Here is a 20108-nt window from a genome sequence, read left to right as displayed (position 1 = left end):
TAAAATGATGATTCACTGACTCTTAAGTGTCAAAATACCAAAGTCAATTATTGGATGTCCCTCCTGAATATCTTGTAGACTTTTTTTTTTAATCCCTATTTCCTCTATGCCTATCAAAAAGATAATATCCTTGAGATAAAGTGTGATTTTCTTTTTCAGTGTAATCTTTAAGAAAAAATGTGGCCTAAATTTCTCAAGAGAAAAAACAAACATACATATTTTCCAAGTTAATTCATAGATTTAGAATTGGAATGGATCTTAAAGTTTATCTCATTTTAAAGCCAAGGAAACTGAGGTCCAGAATAGTTAAAACAGCTTGCTAATTGTGGCATAGATAAAAATTTAAATCCAGTTCTTTTGATTCTAAATACAAAGTTCTTTCTACTACATGCCATATGAAAAAAGGTGGGATTATAGAATTAAAGAAATTGTTTAAAATTATTAATAATAATAACATATATAATATGAATATTAAAATGACAAAGCATGCTTTTATTTGAGCTTCACAGAAGTTTTTTTGGTGTGTGTCATGGATCTCTTTGGCTGTCTGGTGAAACCTAAGGAGAGTTAGGTTGTATTGATATACAATTATCAAAATGTTTAAAAATAAAAACATCAAACCCTAAAGTTAAACTCCTAAATTATAAACTCCTTAATTAGCATTCCAAGTCCTTTGCGATCTGGTTCAAACTGAGATTATTATATTACTCCTCTTCATATACTCATATTTCTACTAAATGAACTACTTGTTCTTCCTTGAACTTTATTTCTTATTGACTCCATGAATATCATGCTTCCTTGCTTGTACTCTTAAGACATACTCTTAATAAATGTTTATTGATTGACTATGAATTTGTCATTCTATCTAGCACCTTTGTGCCTTTGTATAGGTCAATCCCATATTGTAATGTATACCACTCTTCATCTCTCTGCCTCTTATAATTCCCAGATTCCTTCAAGAAGAGTCCAGGGGAATACACAACAGAAATCCTTTTCTCCCATGCTAGCCCACTACCTGCCCAGAACCACTGGGATTTCTCCTTTCTACCAACCTCCTTTTTGTCAGTGTTCCCTCCATCTCCATCTCTAGTGGTATGATAGCTCCTTTAACCTGACTTGGGGCCTATTCCCTTCTCTCACCCATCCTGATTATAAGTCAGACTTAGCTACTCATAGCACTTTGAACAAGAAATTAACTATAGTCCTTCTAATGAGATGGAAAACCACTGAGTATAATCATCTGAAACTCCCCCTGACTCCTCATTCCATCCCCTCAATGCCCTAAGAACTTCTAAGACTTTCCATCTGCCCTTCCACTGTTCCCTGTTTCCTGGGACATTCTCTACTGGGTGCTGGGGAGAAGAAACAGAAAGGGAATGTATTTGAGTCTGGAGACTACTAAAAACATTTTTTAATGAAAATAATTGTTTTAATAATTTTTAAATTTTTAAAATTTAAATTTAAAATTTAATTTAAAAATTTTAAAATTAAAAAAAAAAATTACCACACAGGAAAAAAGTTACTGAATCTGACTGTAATACTGTAATGGACATTATCAGAAGTTTTTCCTTCACCCTATACCTTAAGCTATTTTTTTTTGAAGACAAGAACTTATTCATTTATGTCTCTTTATCCCCAATGCAAGGTGTATAGAATATATGAGGCACTTAATAAATGTTTTGATTAAATCACTTAATTGTATAATTAATTGGATTTATAACTGGTTGACTAAACATAAGGAGTTTTTAAATGAATGAATGTCATCTTGGAGGGCAGTCTCCAATGGACTACCCCAGGAATTCTCCTTGGCTTTATGCTGTTCAGTTTTTTTATCATTTGATTTAGATTGTAATATAGAAAGTATTTTTTCCTTCCAACTTTATAGATAACACAAAGCTAAAACAAAGAGCTAATGATTTAAATGAGAGAATCAGTATCCTTCTATATGAATTGAGACAACTGGCCACACAAAATTCAATGGCATTTTTGAAGCTAAATGTAAAATTCTACACTTTTAATTTCAGAAGCACAGGATTAAAGAGTTTTAGATTGACAAAAGTTGATCTGACAACTCTTCTCTTGTTGTAAAATTATCTTTTCTATTTGCTGTAAAATTCCAACTCCTTCAACTTATTAATAAATTCACATCTTCCAGCCCATTGGTCACACTCCTGTGTACTTGCTTACTTTATGATTTCTTTACTGTGTTTCAATATATCATATGGTCATTAAAAAATAAATTATCTCAATCCCATGAATTAGGTCAGTTTATCATGAATGAAGTTAGGTCTTCTAAATAAGGATATGGGTTAGAGAACAGAGATAAGGGAATTATCTATTTTTAGAAATTCTGGAATATACTATTTCTCTCTCCCCTCCCCTACCCAATTCATTTAAGTTTTATTATTTTGTTATAAACTTACCTTTCCCTGCCATGAGCATTTCCATATACATAGCAGCATAAAAAGAAAGAAATGCATGTGGAACTATGAATATCTTATGCCATTTACTCTTTTAAAAAAGTATATAAAAAAACTTCACATATAAATATCTTTGCCAAGAAAACCCTCTATGGGTTCATAAAGATAGGACATGACTGAAAAATAACCAATCACTTTTACTGACTCCTATTCTGTTTCTCGCCCCCTCTTCTCCAATTAAAATCCGAAAAGAAAAACATCAACAAAAGTCTACTTTATCACAAATAAGCATAGTCAAATAAAACATATTCACATGGTGGTCATATCCAAAAATTGTTTCTTGTTGGATGTATTGCCTTTCTGTCAGGAGGAAGACAACAATGTTTCACCAAAGAATAGAGTAAGTAAGAGAGAAAGAGAGAGAGAAACAGAGAGAGAGACAGAGAGAGAGAGAGAGAGAGAGAGAGAGAGAGAGAGAGAGAGCGAGAAACAGAGAGAGAGAGAGAAAGAGAGAGAAACAGAGAGAGAGAGAGAGAGAGAGAGAGAGAGAGAGAGAGAGAGAGAGAGAGATCTTCCTTTTATCTGATTGCTGTAAAAGTGAGGTATGTATATCTTGTCTTCTCCCTCTACCCATTTTAAAAAACTCTTCTTTTCATGTTCCCCAGTTATAAGTATCAACTTCTTTCTACAGACTGGTATATTTCTTTTAACTTGCTTCTAGAGGGAAAACATACTCCTTCTGACTTTTGTTTTTTCTTAATTAAATATATTTAGAAGATATCACGATTCTATAGGACCCTTGTTTTTTCTCCTCCTATTAGAATGTCAGCTTAAATAATACAGTTCCTTCTACTTGCTCAAATTTTATTTTTCTAAGGTTTTCTTGACTTGTGTTTGCATTTCAAAGTTTCTACTCAACTCTGTTTTCTCAGTGAGAAATGCTTGAAAGTTTTCTATTTCATCAGAGAACCATTTCCCCCTCTTGTAGGATTATATTCATATTTATAGTTAGTTTTGGTTGGAAAGCAATCTCTTTTGCCTTTTGGGATATTGTATTTCAAAAATTTCTCTCATTTATTGTACAAGTTTCCAAGTCTTATGTGATCCTGATTGTTTCTGGGTACTTGAACTACTTCTTTCTAGATCCTTATAGAATTTTTCCTTTTATGGAGGAGCCCTGGATTTTAGATACAACATTCCTGGGAATTTTCCTTTTGAGCTTCCTTTCAAAAGGTGATAGATGAATTTTTTTCTTTTTTTAAATTTCTTTGTTTAATAGATCTAGGAAATTTTCATATATAATTTCAATAAATATATTTGTCAGGCTTTTCTTCTTTTTTTGATCATGTTTTTTAGGGAGTTCAACAATTCTTTTAAAAAAATAATTATTTAATTTTTAGTTTATTAAAAAAACAAAAACTTCCATAACACAGTATAATAAAATGGAATTGTAAATCTATTATGAATATTTTGCTATTCCTTTTAAATATATGATAAAGTTATTCGTAAATTTATTTTCCCCTTTCCCTTCTGCCTAAAGATGACTATCATTACATACAGATCGCTCTTTACATGTCCTTAATTTGGGCATAATAGTATAATAGTCTAAATTACTTTATTTGCCCAAAGTTATTCTTAAAACAATATTATTCTTACCATATAAATTATTCTTTTGGTTTTGCTCATTTTGTTTTTCACTATTTGATGCAAGTCTATCCATGTTTTCCTAAGATCATTGAACTCATCATCTATTAGAGCACAATAATATTTCATCACAACCATTTTCCACAACTTTCTCAATAGGTGGGCATGTCTGCAATTTCCAGTTCTTTGCCAGCATAAAAAAAGTTGCTATAAATAATTTAGAACTTGTAGGTTTTTCTCTGCCTCCCTAATCATTTTTGGAAGTAGATGTAGTAGTGATATTACTGGGTATAGACATTTAATAACTCTTTGGGTATAATATTAAATTGCTCTACATAATGATTAGATGATTTCACAATTTCATCAATAATCAATATGTCCCATTTTCCCACATTCCTTCCAATATTTGTTCCTTCTCCTTTGGCTGAAGGAGACTGATTTTAGCCAATCTGGCAGGTGTAAAATAACACTTCAAGAATTTGCATTTCTCTATTCAATAATGATTTAGAGCATTTTTTTATTTGACTATAAATTGTTTTTATTTCTTCATCAGAAAACTGCCTGTTTATATTCTTTGACCATTTATTATTGGGAATTGACTCATATTCTTATTAATTTTACAAGGTTTTTTTTAAATATATTTAAGATATGAGACTTTAATCTAATCTGCCTATAAATTTTTTCTTTAATTTTTTGGCTTAACTTCTGATCTTGACTGCTTTGGTTTTTTTTTACAAATCCTTTTTAGTTTGAGGGAATCAAAATCATCCACTTCATACCTCACTTTGCTCTCTATCTCTTGTTTATTCATAAAGTGTTTGCCTATCATAAATCTGATAAATAGTATGTTCCATGTCCTTCATATTTTCTTGTATATCTCTATATCTGGGTCATGTATCCATTTTTGCATTATCTTGATAAATGGTGTAAAATGTTGATCTATGCTGAATTTCTACTAACTGCTTTTTAGTTTTTCCAATAATTTTTACCACATAATGAATTCTTATTCCAAAATCTCAAGTCTTTACACTTGTCAAATATAAGGTTAATGTATTTATTTTATTGCTGCAAATTTTAAGTCTACCCTGTTCTATATATTTACCTTTCCAATTTTTAGCCAGCACTAGTTTTGATAATTACTGCATTAAAATATAGTTTAAGATTTGGTACTCTCAAATCTCCTTCCATTACTTTTTTTCCCATTGATATTCTTAACTTTTTGTTCTTCCAAATGAATTTTTAAAATTTTTCTAATTCAATAAAAAAATTGTAATTTAATTAAGATGACATTGAATATATAAATTAGTTTAGGTAAAATCATCATTCAGTGATTCTTAAATTATCTCTTCTTGATCTCTTTTCCAGAGCAGCTGTTTTTGATATCAGATGTCTTAAATTTTTCTTTATTTGTTCAATGTTTTGATTTTGTTTTAACATTTTTGCTGTCTCATAGAGTTATTGATTTCTCTTTGGTCTTTTCAAATTTTTAAGAAATCTGTTATTTGGATAAGGCCTATTACTTTTTCTCCTAAGCTATTGATTTTCCTTCCAACTCTTTCCTCCAAAGATTTTATTCTTTGTGTCTTGCTTCATTTCTTCTATACTTCTTGTAGAAAATCCCCTTTTTCCTTTGAGCTTTTAGTTGTGAAGTTCATTTCTTTTAGTTTTTGGGGGGATAGAAAGAGCATTTTTTTTGATCTATTATAATTTTTCATAAATTCTCTATCTTTAACTTATCTCTCCAGCCTTAGTTTATGACTCAGAGATTTGTTTGAGGGCTAGTTCCATACCTCTCCCCTTCTCTTATTATACTTTTTTGGGAAGCATGGGATGTGGGGAAATAAGACTAGCTAGTTATGTTTGGTTTAAACCTGAGTCACTTTGGTGTCTTTGTTCACTTCCATCTCCTAGGGCTAAGCCCTTTGTGAATTTTTGAGCTTCAGCGCATTCAATCTTCAGAATCCTCTATGGTGTCACAGAATGGAGTTTTAGGGACTTTAGAGCCCTGAACTATCTCAGTCTGTTCCTCAAAGATCACTTTATCTCTTTGTTACTTTCAAAGATCTTGCCTGATCTCCCTGATATTTTCTTGAGCCTTTCCATTATTGCTGCTACAGGATATAGAATCTCACAGGCTACATATGTCTCTATTCTAGTCAGTTGGGAGGCACTGACCTGGGGCTAGTTTTCCTGATGGTTCCCTTTCCTATTGGCCATGGACTTTTGGTTGACTTTTATTTTGTTTTATTTTGTTGTGGAAGACAGTTTAGTTTCACATTAGATCTTGGCTATTTGCATTTTTTTTTTCTGAAGAAGGCATAAAGGGAGTTAATCGACCAGAAGTTCAAAAATGGATCATATTCCATTTTGTGCAACTAGATCATGTATTCTTAAATGTGTGTGTGTGTGTGTGTGTGTGTGTGTGTCCTGTAAAGCTTATTTGCTCCTTCTCAGAGCAATGTTTTTATGAGCATAAAATAAAATAAGTAAGATTACAAGAGTTGCCAATTATACTATTTTTTTCCCATGAAAGTTCACAGATCTCCTGAAACCTAACCTCCTAATGTGTCTGTGGGCTTTAGCTTATGAACTATAGTCTTCATGGGTATCACTGGTTCATCTCTGAAGAGCTGATGCTATAGGAAGGTTAAATAACAAACATTTGTAATGTAGTTCCTTCATCCTCTGGTAACTATACACATATGCGATGCTCTCTAACTGGTTAGCTAATTTCTACATTTTAGAAAGTCCAGGAGTAAATCAAATGTGGATCAGTATAGTTCTGACATCTCTACAAGTATATACTCATAACCAACATTTGTATACCCCATAACCAACACAAGTCGTTTTATCTCATTTTTTAGTTGATTTTCTTCAGAGACCTCATGGAAGGTATGTATTGTATGCTGGGTTGTGAAAGCAATATTATGAGTTGTAAAATATCAATGAGCATGATTATCTCAGAATGATCTCTTGAATCAAGAATAGTTTTGAGAAGGCTTTGTTTATCCCTGGTCTGGAGAAAACATTGGGAGATTAGACTGATTCCATGATCATCTGGAATTGGAATTCAGATCTGATTTTGCATAGTGAGACTTCAGAGCTGGGAGTTGGAAGGGGATGGAATACAGCATCTTTAGATGTCTTCTGGGTTCTTGAACAAGGTTCAGGAGACTTTAGAGGGACTTGAGATAGTGTTTCCTCTTGTAGTGAGATTGACTAGTAGGTTGGGAAATAGAAGATAGTTATTATTACCTGAATTTTGCCTTACTTCTTTCTAATGCCGACTTATAAAATAATAGTAACTTAGAAAATAATGATGACTTCTCTAAAGCGCTTGTTTGAAAAATTGCTGTAAAAAATGCCTGTTAGCTTCCTTGAAAAGTGATCTTAAAATCTCTAATTTAATCAGTGACATTGTAGCTGACATTGTAAGGTTCAGTTAAAGATAGGTATATAAATAAGATTTTTTTTTTTGCCAGCACTTTAGCCCTTAGATTAACCTTGAGATTTTAATATGCTTGGTATTTTTAAAGACAACAGAAATCAACTAAACTATTTTAATAAAAATTGATTTTCTTTGTGATTGATTTAGAACCATCCAATGTAGAACACATATTTTCTAATACCTTCAAGGATTCATTCATAATATTTTTGAAAAGTGTTTTGAGACTGCTTTTGGGCTACATATCATAAGATTTTCTTGGACAGTTTTGTGGAGGCAGTATGGCCTACCAAAAAATACTGCACATCTGGAAGATTTTTGTGGGAGTATTCTTTGAGCAATGAATAACTCATTTCAGGTTATTTAATTTTAGCCTATTCATGAAGTGATACATTTAAATTTAAGTACTTTGGATAAATTTGAAAACTTTGTTTTTTTAAGAAGTCATGTAGGACATATTCATTTGTATATGTGTATGCATACACACATGTCTATATTTTTTCCCTTTTTAGATGTTACCTGGATTTCTAATGTACAAGTGAACCAACCAGCAGTTTTAAGACGTGCAGAGCAAATCCAAACTCGAAGAACTGTCAAAAAGGATTGGCAAGTAAGTGTTGTTGAACATTTGGCTTTTTTTGTCTTAAAATACTTAGACTCCTCCTTTAAGGCCATAATATTAAATTTTCCTCAAGATTAATTCTGAAGTTAAACAACACACACACACACACACACACACACACACACACACAAATGTGTGTGTGTGTGTGTTTTTCTTATGACTCATTAGTTAAGAATAAGGTTTTGGAGACTTTAAAAAAAGTTGTCTATGACTCATTGGTTAACCTATTAGTTAAAGGGAGGATTTTGGAAACTTTAGAAAAATCTAAACCAGCCTTCTTTTTTATCCTCTTGAGAATTACCTATCCTTAGTCTATGATGTTTGGTTTAAAGAAAAGATAATTGGATTAGAGAAGAATAATATATTTATACAAAGTAAATATTTTATTGCTCTTTAGTGGCAAAACTGCAAATGACTTTGAGATAGATTTATCATAAAATATATCTTTCCCAAATATACATCCATTGGTTGTTTTATATTTTAATCATATAGCAGTAAATTCTGAATCTTTCTGGTTACTGTTGTGGCTATCAGGTATAAGAATTAGCTTCCTTTGACCATCTTCATTTCATTTTAAGGATCTTAAGTACATGTGGTTTTTGTATTTTTTTTTTTAATCTGCTCTTTTTCACAAATAATTTTTGTAATTCAGAGAGCTCAGTTTCATGGAATAATTAATAAATAATGGACTGGTTAATTACTTCTATTGGGTGCTACCCAGAGAATGTAGACTTAATTTCATGAAATATATATCTTAGGAAGTTTGTATTAGAATCTTCTGGGGTACCATTTCATGCTTCAACTGAACCATGTTCAGTTTAAAGTTCTTGAGGTGAAATTATTCACTTGGAATTAGCCATAAAATGTGACTTATTTTTAAAGTCAAAATAGATCAAAATGGAAAACCCATCGAACATCTGTGTTCAACCATTTTTATAGCGTTTGTCATTTTAGAGGTCATAGAATTTTATATCTGGAAGGGACCTTAGAGATCATCCAACACACCCTTCTCATTTTATGGATGAGGAAATTAGGCTCAGAGAAGTTAAAAATCATAGAGGTAGTTGTGACTAGTGGGTTTTAAAAATAGGTACTGACTCCAAACCCATTGCTTTTTTTTCCCTGTATACCCCATAGACTTGTTGTTTTTTTAAAAGCACAGCATTAAAATAAAATTGAAGAAATTTTTCTATTTATTGTAATCTCATATTCTAGAATAATGATGAGTATAGAGAGATCAAATAGGCATAATATGATTGATTTAGTGGTATGATGAAGACATAGAATATAGGATACTTGACCTAGAAAGGTTTTAGATTGAATTATATAGTCCAGATGTGGAGATCTAAGACCTGTATTTAGAGAAGTGACTAGATTGGGAATTTGGGTGACTTAGGTTTGAATTTTGACTCTGACTCTTGTTACCTCCATACTGTAGAAATCAGTTGTCCTAATGAGAGGATTGGACTAAATGGCTTTTTAAAGGTCCCTATCATTCTAAATCTATGATGCCATGACTTTTTGCTTTTATTATGATTACTGTATTTTCTTTTTATATATTTGTTTTCCTTGATTTTTAACTTTAATAACAATGTTCAAAATTTAACTTTTAACCAGACAGTATATCATACATCTGAATCTTCTTGTGAAATGAAATCTTTAAATTTCATTGTTTATATCTGATTAGCTGCAATAATTTGAGTGAAAGTGATTTTTTCTTTCTATATGAATTTTTCTTTTTTTCTCCCTAATATAGGCTGCTTGGCTCCTGAAAGCTGTTACCTTTATTGATCTCACTACACTTTCAGGTGATGACACTTCTTCAAATGTTCAGAGGCTTTGTTATAAAGCCAAGTATCCAATTCGAGAAGATCTTTTGAAAGCTTTGAATATGCAAGATAAAGGTAATGCTTCTGAAAATATATAGTTTATAATGAGTAAGCATGAGGCTCAAATGAATTATAAAATGAATTGATAATAATAAATTTCTTTTCAACAACCATCATGAAGAAATGAAAGATCATTAATTCTAAAGTCAGATGTATGCTCAAATCACATATGTCACATATAAATCACCATGACCTTAGGCAAGATACTTAGTTTGAACCCCAGTTTCCTTTTCTGTAAAATAAGGAGGTTTGATGAGATAATCTTCAAGGTCTCTTCTAGCTCTAAACTATTGTTATATTATCTACCCTGAGGCCAGAAATTTCTGTGCTCATGTATTTTGCCTGTCTTAATATTAATTCGCAGCCCACTCTGGTAAAAATTTCTAATACATATTGCCTGGCTGAGTTCCACTACTTTATTTCTTGAGCAAATAGTTTATTTGGCTCATCTAAAGAATGAAGCCATGCAAGGAACTGGAAACTGAGTGGATGCCTATCATCTGGAAATTGACTGAATAGGTTATGGTATTGTTGTTCTATAAGAAATGATGAGCAGGCTGATTTCAGAAAAGCATGGAAGGACTTATAAAAACTGATGCTAAGCAAAGTGAGGGAATGTTGTACACAGCAACAACAAGATTATGTGATGATCAACTGTGATGGACTTGGCTCTTTTCAACAGTAAAGTGTTTCAAAGTAATTCCAATAGACTTGTGATGGAAAGTGTTATCTACTTAAGAAAGAAATATGGAGAATAAATGTGAATTATACAATAATGTAAATCATAAATAATGGGTTAGTTATCACTCCTATTGAGTGCTAAGCCCAGAGAATGTGGACTTAATTTCATAAAGTATACATGGACAGTATACAGGATATTGTACAAGCATAGTATTTTCACCTTTTTATTGTTACTTATTTGCTTGGGTTTTTTTCCTTTCCTCTTTATCCCTTTTGATTTGATTGTGTGTGTGTGTGTGTGTGTGTGTGTGTGTGTGTGTGTGTGTGTGTAGCATGATGAATATGGAAATGTTTTTAGAAGAATTGCATGTTTAATCTTTATCAGATTGCTTTCTGTCTTGGGGAGGGGGCAAGGAGGAAGAGAGAAAAATTTGGAACACAAGGTTTTGTAATGGTGAATATTGAAAACTATCTTTGCATGTATTTGGAAAAATAAATACTATTAAAACAAATGAAACTGAAAAAAAAAAATGGAGCAATGGTTTTACCTGTGGCAGGCACCCTCTAATACATGTATCTATTCATTGGGAAATTTTTGCTTCAGAGGAAGTTTGGCATGGTGGTTAGGAACTTGAGAGTTGGGAAAACCTGGCTTTAAGTTTTACCTTTGACATACATAGGATATGTGAATACTTTATTAGTGTCTCAGGTAACGCTCTTTAGATTATTGCAGTAGTTTAAGCATTGGACTTGGCATCAAGAATTTGAATCCTGTCGGAAACCATGTGACTTTGAGCAAGTCATTTAATCTCTTTAGTCCTCAGTTTCTTCCTCTTTAAAATAAGGGGACTAGACCAGATGACCTCTTTGTGAGTTTGTAAATGGTTACTGATCTGCATTGGATCTTACTTAGAAATCACAGTTCTAGACCTCATCTTCCCAAAAGACAACAGGATTTCTAGCATAAGGAATGAAGGGGACATAATTCCCTTTCAATATGCAAGATAAAGGTAATGCTCCTGAAAATATATTATTTATAATGAGTAAGCATGAGGCTCAAATGAATTACAAAATGAATTGATAATAATGATAAATTCCTTTTCAACAACCATCATGAAGAAATGAAAGACCATTAATTCTAAAGTCAGATGTAGGCTCAAGTCACATATGTCACATATAAAATCACCATGACCTTGGGCAAGATACTTAGTCTGAACCCCAGTTTGGTTGATATAGTCATAAGATTTGATCATAGATGATGACATTTTGATGTCATAACAAAGTAGCTACAAAAAGACATCCACATCAATGTTTCCTTTATGGCTTAATGGCTTCCTAAGATCCTTTTCAGATCTGTGATCCTAGGATGTAAAAATAGTCCTCTACGTTTATCAGAAGTGAAGTAATGTTATATGTGAACTCTAAACCAACCATAACTTTGAAGGCCATTAGAAATCTGCCTCAGACATTTCCAAACTGAGAAGTGGAAAAAGAATGCTTCTGATGAGAGGGAATTGCTTTTGTGGAAGGACAGACTCTGACACACATACACTCTCTCTCTCATTATTGAAGTTTATTTTTGATACATATTGCTTTATGAATCATGTTGGGAAAGAAAAATCAGAGGAAAAAGGGAAAAACTATGGGAGAGATTTTTTTTAAAAGCAGAAAAAAGAAGTGAACATAGCATGTGTTGATTTACATTCAGTCTCTATAGTTCTTTTTAACTGAACTACTGAGAAGAACCAAGCCTTTTGTAGTTGATCATCACACAGTCTTGCTGTTAATGTGAACAGTGTATTCTTGGTTCTTCTTGTTTCACTCAGCTTCAGTTCATGTAAGTCTTTCCAAGCCTTTCTAAAATCAGCTTGTTGTTCATCATTTTTCATAGAACAATAATATTCTATTTATCTTCATGTATATTGATTGATGAGCATCCACTTCTTTTCCAATTCTTTGCTACCACATAAAGAGCTGCTATGAACATGTGGGTCCTTTTCCCCCCTTTATGATTTCCTTGAGGTAGAGACCCAGTAATGACTGCTGGATTAAAGGGTATGCCCAGTTTTATAGCCCTTTGGGTATAGTTCCAGATTGTTCTCCAGAATGGTTGGATCATTTCACAACTCCATCAACAATGCATTAATGTCCCAGTTTTCCCACATCCCTTCCAACGTTTATTATCTTTTCCTGTCATCTTAGCCAATCTGAGAGGTGTGACTTTCTCTTTACCCCTGATTGGCCATGTTACTTTTAGACATAGTCACTTGTGTGATAGGAGACAATCCATTCAGCAGGGACCTGAGATGAATATATGGGACAGGAATATATACAGAGAGGTAGTCATTTGAGGAAATTAGTGGTTTTGAGAAATGAGACTCCTGGTGATAGAAAAGATAACTTTGAGCACAGACCTTGGAAACTCAGCTGAGAACTCACCCAGAGATGTTGCAGATAAGGATAGTTCCAAGATATTCTATGAAGGGAGAATGGACTAATAAGCTCTGTAGTACCAGGAGCTGATGATTACATTTATTCATTTGTATGCTATATCTGTGCCATATTACGATTGGATTCTAAAATTAACCCCCCTCTTTCTATGGATATTGCATGTATTTGTGGGGAAGTTTATCCCAGATTGATGGAGGAATGTTTTATATATAGTCATTGTTTTTACTTTGCCATCTTAGTAAATGCCTTTCGTAAAAACAAATTATGTCTGTTGGTTGAATTGTTAGTGGATAATATATTAGATGGGTCTTTTGTAACTAAGAGAGTCATTCACAGGATTAACTCTAGAGCCTGAGTAATTTGTTTTTCCCTGGGAACTTAACCTGCAAAACTGTGAATGAGAAATCTAGAGTAACTCAGGGAAGATGGGGGTGTTACATTAGAAAGTAAATCCCAATTGATAAATGGTTATTAGATATGAAAAGCTATCTAGCGTCATAAGAAAACATGCTCCAAATCACCACTGATTAGGGAAATGCAAATTAAAAAAACTCTGAAGTACTATCTCAAACCTTAACATGACACAAAATGAAAATAATAAATGTTGGAGAAGATGTGGGAAAATTGGAACACTAATATACTGTTGGTAGAGTTGTGAACTGATCCAATCATTTTGGAGAGCAATTTGGAACTTTATGCAGAGGGCTATAAGATTGTGATAACCCTTTGATCATTACTGCCAGATCATTTAAAAAAAAAAAAAACTAAAAAAGGACCCACATGTACAAAAATATTTATAGCAGCTCTTTTTGTAGTGGTGAAGAATTGGAAATTGAGGAGAATTGAATGAATTGGGGAATGGCTGAGAAAATTGTAGGATATGAATGTAATGGAAAACTATTTTCTTCAAGAAGTGATGAGCAAGCAGATTTCAGAAGAACTTGAAAAGACTTGCATGAACTGGTGCTGAGTGAAGTGAGCAGAATCAGAACATGTTAACAGTAACAACAAAGTTGTGCAGTGATCAACTATGATAGGCTTAGCTCTTCTCAGTAACAAAATGATCCAAAACAATGCCAAAAGACTCATGATGGAAAATACTATACACATCCAAAAGAGGTATGGAGTCTAAATGCAGTTAGAAACATAGTATTTTTGCTTTTTTTTTTTTTTTTTCCTTTCTCGTGGTTTTTCCCTTTTGTTCTGATTCTTCTTTTACAACATGACTAATGTGGAAATGTGTTTAACATATTATAACATGTATAACCTATATCAAATTGTATTGGGGAGGGAGGTAGAAAAAATTTGGAACTCAAAATATTATAAAAAATGAATGTTGAAAACTATTTTTACATTTAATTGGAAAATGTATTATTCAGTGGGACCAAAAAAATCATAGAACCATAAATATCTAAGAGTGGAAAGAAAGAAAAGACAAAAGGAAGGAATTAAGCACTTATTAATAAGTACATATGAAATACTATGTACCAGATACTACACTAAACACTTCAGAAATATTATCTCATTTCATCCTCACAATAATCCTGGGAGGCAGGTGTCATTATTATCCTCATTTATAATTGAGGAATCTGAGGCAAACAGAGGTTAAGGGACATCTAAGAAGGTTAGGTTTTCCTGATTCCAGGGGCAATGCCTTGTTCACTCTACTATCTAACTGCTTCTAAGAAGATAACTTAGAATTCGTAGCACCTTTTATAGATGAGAAAAGAGCTATGTATAAAGAAAAAAAAATGACTTCCTCAAACATTTAGAGACTAGTTGTGGTAGAGTCAGGACTAGATACCTCAGTCTTGTTATTCCTGGTTTGCTCTCATACTGCCTTTTGATTTTTAGGGACAATTTCTTCCAACGAGATTTATGGTCACAGGGAAATGTCTGTAGTTCCCAATTCCTAAATCTCCTATTATTATTTATTTCCTATTTTCATTCATATCAAGGCATTTATGTTACTCTAAATTAATGAGTTGACTCTATAGCCACATGAGAATCAGTTTTATTTATTTATAAATAAAGGATAAGGTATTTATTAAATGCTACATGCCAACTATTATGCTAAGCACTGGGAATAGAAATACAAGCAAGCAAAGAGCTTACATTCTAACAAGGGAAAAGAACAAATAAAAAAGAACATAAAATGGGAAGGGGAGGATTTTAGAATCATGGGAAATGGCCAGAAAATTAATCATAACCCAGATATATAAAGTATTTTTTTAAAAGACTAAGTTTACAGTAAACTTTTAGTATAAACTATCAATGGGAAATATTTGGCCATTTTTATATCAATTCTTTAAATGATATTGAGCTATATTTTTCCCATAGTTTATATGAAGAACTTTTAAAGAATCCTTTGTGTGTTAATGTTATGAATCCATTCAACAGTCTGATGAAACTTACGCACTTCTCAGAATGATATTTTTAAATATACAACGTAAAATACATAGGATTACAAAGGAAGTCAATTAAATTAATAGACACTTATTAGAATATTAAATAACTTCAAGTTCATGGACCCCAAAATAAACCCTATTCTAAGAGACCTTAGAATTTATCTAATTGTTTTACAGATAACAATAGTAAGGTCATAAATTCAGAGAATTAGAACTGGAAGGGATTTCACAGGGAAATTACTTACCCAGAATTTATTAGCTAGAAGTAGTAGAATTGATGTTAAGGATAGATTTTTATTCCAATCATAGAATGTTTTTTGGCTTCATAAAATTTTACCGTGATAGGCAGCACTGGAAATTGAGTTGTTATGAACTATATATAATTTAGGTAGGCCCAGGACTTTTGGAAGCTTAATTTGTCACAATGTTTTAATGAGAACAGTGTCACCTTAGAATTGTAAAGTTTGGAGGAAGAGTGCTATAATTAAGCTAGATATAATGCTATAAATAATTTTTTAAAAATTTTAATGAAGATTGGGGTCCATTGTTTTAAAAATTTCCAGGGGGTATTCATTTTAGTGATGAATTATTATTACTATTTCCATTATAGTTGTTTCCAGTTTAAAATTCCTTCCATGCTTCATTTGGGGAATCAAAGTGTCATTCTGATATTCAAACTTAAAAGGATATTATTTTACATTTATTCCACTTACATTTCACTTTATTAGATTTGGCTCAACATTATAGCCTGTCAAAATCTTTTTGGATGCTGACTTTCATTCAGTCTGCTCACTGTGTGTGCCAGCTTTCTGTCATTTGCAAATTTGATAAGCATGCCATCTATGACTTTATCACAGTGATTGATAAAAATGTTAACTGGAAAAGGGCCGAGTACAGATCCCTTGGGGTTGGGGAAAAGATACTCTACTGGAGACATATTTCATAATTGACATCAAACCATTATTGACTATTTTTGGGGTCTGGCCATTTAATGAATTCCAAATCAAACTAATTGCACTGCCATAGAGGCTACATTTCTCCATATTTTCTTTAAGAACGGCATGTGAGGTTTTATTAAATATTTTGCTAAAAGCTAAGTAAGTTCTATCTATATTATTTTCCTATTCTATTAATTACTTCATAAAAGCAAATAAACTTAGTCTAACTTAGACCTATTGTTCTTGATTATGCCATTGACTTTTTGCAATCACTATTTTCTTTTCTTATATATTTATTGTTCCAGAATATTGTCAGGAAATGAAGTGAAGCTCATTGGACTATCCTTTTCAGAATCCTTTACTCTTTAAAAAAACAAACAAAAAAAGTAGGTGTTCCCTTTTCTAATACTGTGGTTTCTCCCATTCTCCATGATCTTTCAGAGATTTATCAGAGTTGCTTAGCAATCACATCTGCTAGAGAATATATTTCAGTGTGCTGGAGATACTTTTATCTCTTCTGCATTGCCGTAGTTAGGGGTGCAGTACCACCATGATCTGGAAAAGCTTCATAAAACTTTTTGACCTTCCCTTCATAGCAGAAAAGAAGTCTGATTTTTTTCTTTTTCTTTTATAGGTTATTTGTAGTATCTTATTGTAAAATTTGGGTTAAATATTTGGTCACAGACTTTGTGTTATCTGTAGCTTTTGCAAAACTCTCCCAAATTTTCTATTTCATTTTTTATGCTGAATGGCAGTATATCAAAAGTCACAAAGTGAAAGGGGTAATGTAATTCACCTAATCTTGGTGACTTGAATGACCTGATATCAGAAAATCTGAGTTGAAATGTGTTCTCAGACACACATTTATTGTGAGACCCTAGTCAAGTCACTTTATCCTATTTGCCCCAGTTTCTTCATCTGTAAAATGAGTTGGAGAAGAAAATGCCAAACTACCCCATTGTCTTTCCAAGAAAATCCCAAATGAAATCGTGAAGAATTGGACATGATTAAAAAGATTGAACCATTCTTCAAAGATTGTAATCTGTAATTTGCTGCATATAGCATCAGTTAAAGAATATCATTGAAAATGTAAGTCTTTGTCTTAGGAACAACTTTTGGATCATTAAAATCATTTCCCAATTTTCCAAAGGCAAACTAGCTTACACCTTCCTTTCTGTTCAATTTTGAACACAGCTCATTATCCAGAAGCAATGTACTAACAGACTAATTAATACATTGGTGAGTTACCTGTCCAAATGCATGTGAAAGTCTGAACACTAGACAGTCTTTATTCATTAAACTTTTTTAATGTGGAGAACTAGACTGAACTCTTTGTGAGAAATCATGAGTTTCATTTAGGAGACTCTTCAGTCTTACGGGGTTGACCCTCCTGTTTGCAGTTAACATACTGATTACATCTGGTGAAGTTTACCACTGATAGCAGGAATTCTCAACCTTTTTTGTATAGTCTGGTGAAGACTATGGACTATTCATTATATATATTTAAATATGTAAGATAAAATACATAGAATTACATAGGCAACCAGATAGCAGAATGGATAGAATGCAGGGTCTTTAGTAAAGGAAGATTTGAATTCCAAGGTAGCCTTAGACACTTACTTACTAGCTATCTCACCCTGAGTAGAACACTTACCTCTGTTTGCCTCAATTTCCTCAACTGTAAAATGGGGATCAGAATAGCACCTACTTCTTAGGTTTATCTGAGATAAATGACATAAATTGAATTCTTAATACTTTTTTCCTTTCTTTTTTTATAGAAGAAAACAATTATATCGAAAGGAAGGTGTAACTTTTCCCCATCCAAGTTCGTGGATGAAAGGAATCTATGGACCCTAGGTTAAGAATCCTTTTTTTTTTTTTTTTTTTTTTTCTTAATGGGAAATTCCTCTTATATTGGATTATATAGGGCATCCTCAGTAGTGGTGGCAAATCATTGTGGCAAATATATATATATATTTCTGATTTTTACGTCTCTAAATATTAATCATCAATAGGACATTATATTGTTATCTCCATTACATATTTAGGATGGACTAGTATGATTTTGTCTTTAATATATGTGTGGAAAATTGGTAGGAAGAAAGCCTCTAAAGTGAAATTTTGCCTTACCCAATCAAATGCTGCTTTCTATTTAGACAGATTGTTGGGCTTGGGGTCAGGAAGATCTGAGTTCAAATTCAGCCTAAATGTTTTACAATTCATTTAATCCCTTTCTATGATGGAGATAGTAATTGCTTCTACATCTTAGGGTTATTGCAAGAATCAAATGAGGTAATATTTTTAAAGTGCTTAGCAAAATGCCTGGTAAATAGTAGGCACTTAGTAAATGCTTATTTCCTTCCATCATATTCCTTTTAATCAATTGTATGATTGTGGAACTATATTTTTTGAAAGCCTTCTTGTTTTCAAGAAAGTCACAGAAAATAACTGATTTGTGTGCCAGTATCTATTATAGAGAATAGGGAGATATTTGCTAGAAGGAACTTGATAAAAACCTTCAAATCAAATAAACGTTTATTTTATTGCTTTATGATTTTAGTGCAAAGGTAGATGTAAAAAAAGTTAGTGAAAAACATATGTCATAAATACTTCTCTTGAGAACTAGATTAAGAGTCTCTGTATGTGAAAGAAACTAAATAGTATCATTAAAAATGATTTTTTGTTTTGGTTCAATCCAGCATGCATCCAATAAGGGCCTATTGTGTATCAGACTTTATGCTAAGCACTGAGGATACAAAGAAAGGGGAAAAAAAAAAAAAAAACAAATAAATTAATAAATAAAATCTAGAAAGGGAAAAAACCCCAAACAAACCTGGTTGTGAGTATGAAAATAATTTCCAAATAAATTTTCTCTGTGCAGTTTACAAATTTATAATAGATCACAGGAAAGAAAATAATTATCAAATTAGGAGAAATAGTTAATATGAAAAAATATAATGTGTAACTGAGATAACTCTATCTAGAGCTATTTAGACAAGTTCATAATGTTGAAAAATAGGAAATGCATGAGAGAGCAGACTTTGACATAGATTACTTCCATTTCCTAAGGAAGTTTAACCAGGGTTTATTGATTACTACAATAAAAAGAACAAGTGAGTCTAAAAACTAGCTCATTAAACCAATATTTGATGTCTTCACCAATCAGAGAAATGAAAGTGAAGGGCAACACTGGTTTAGAGTATAAATTCATCTTTAAGATCTTCTGAAATAAAATAGTAGAAAAATAGGATGGAGTCTACAAAAGAAAGAAAGAAAAATTTATAGAAAGCTTGATGAGGCACTCATCTAAGTAAAGTCATCCTGAAGGTGTGTCTAAGGAAAATGTTTAATAGATCAAAAAAAGACTTTTACAGATTTCTATAACTTTTTTTTTCTTTTTGCTATCACTGACAGTTACCTTATTAGAACTGTAACATCACAGACTTGTTATGTATTGTAGTAGAAGCAGATATGGATATTTTTTTTCCCATTAGAAATCAAAATTGGAAAAGGTTAGAGCAGACCGACAGAGTCTTTGCAACAGGAAATGACATAATTTTGAGGATATTGAAGGGTGATTTTAAAAGTATCTGAAAAAAGAGAAGATATC

General features: G+C 32.2%; 1 protein-coding gene across 2 annotated transcripts in view; it reads left to right on the top strand.

The window, feature by feature from the left end:
- DERA (deoxyribose-phosphate aldolase) overlaps nucleotides 1-20108 on the top strand; it is a 114271-nt gene that overhangs the window by 21460 nt on the left and 72703 nt on the right. The window contains exons 2-4 of one of the 2 annotated variants that reach the window (XM_052000231.1): nucleotides 6929-6956; nucleotides 8022-8119; nucleotides 9888-10035. In XM_052000231.1, the coding sequence (XP_051856191.1) occupies nucleotides 6950-6956; nucleotides 8022-8119; nucleotides 9888-10035 (253 nt within the window). In that variant the 5' untranslated portion in view covers nucleotides 6929-6949. The remainder of the gene's footprint in view (nucleotides 1-6928; nucleotides 6957-8021; nucleotides 8120-9887; nucleotides 10036-20108) is intronic. The other variant, XM_052000230.1, reaches the window with a different exon arrangement.

The sequence above is a fragment of the Antechinus flavipes genome, chromosome 5 (assembly GCF_016432865.1).
Source record: "Antechinus flavipes isolate AdamAnt ecotype Samford, QLD, Australia chromosome 5, AdamAnt_v2, whole genome shotgun sequence".
Classification (NCBI taxonomy): Eukaryota; Metazoa; Chordata; class Mammalia; order Dasyuromorphia; family Dasyuridae; genus Antechinus; species Antechinus flavipes.
The sequence above is the reverse complement of the archived record's forward strand: the minus strand, read 5'-3'. Positions and strand labels throughout refer to the sequence as shown.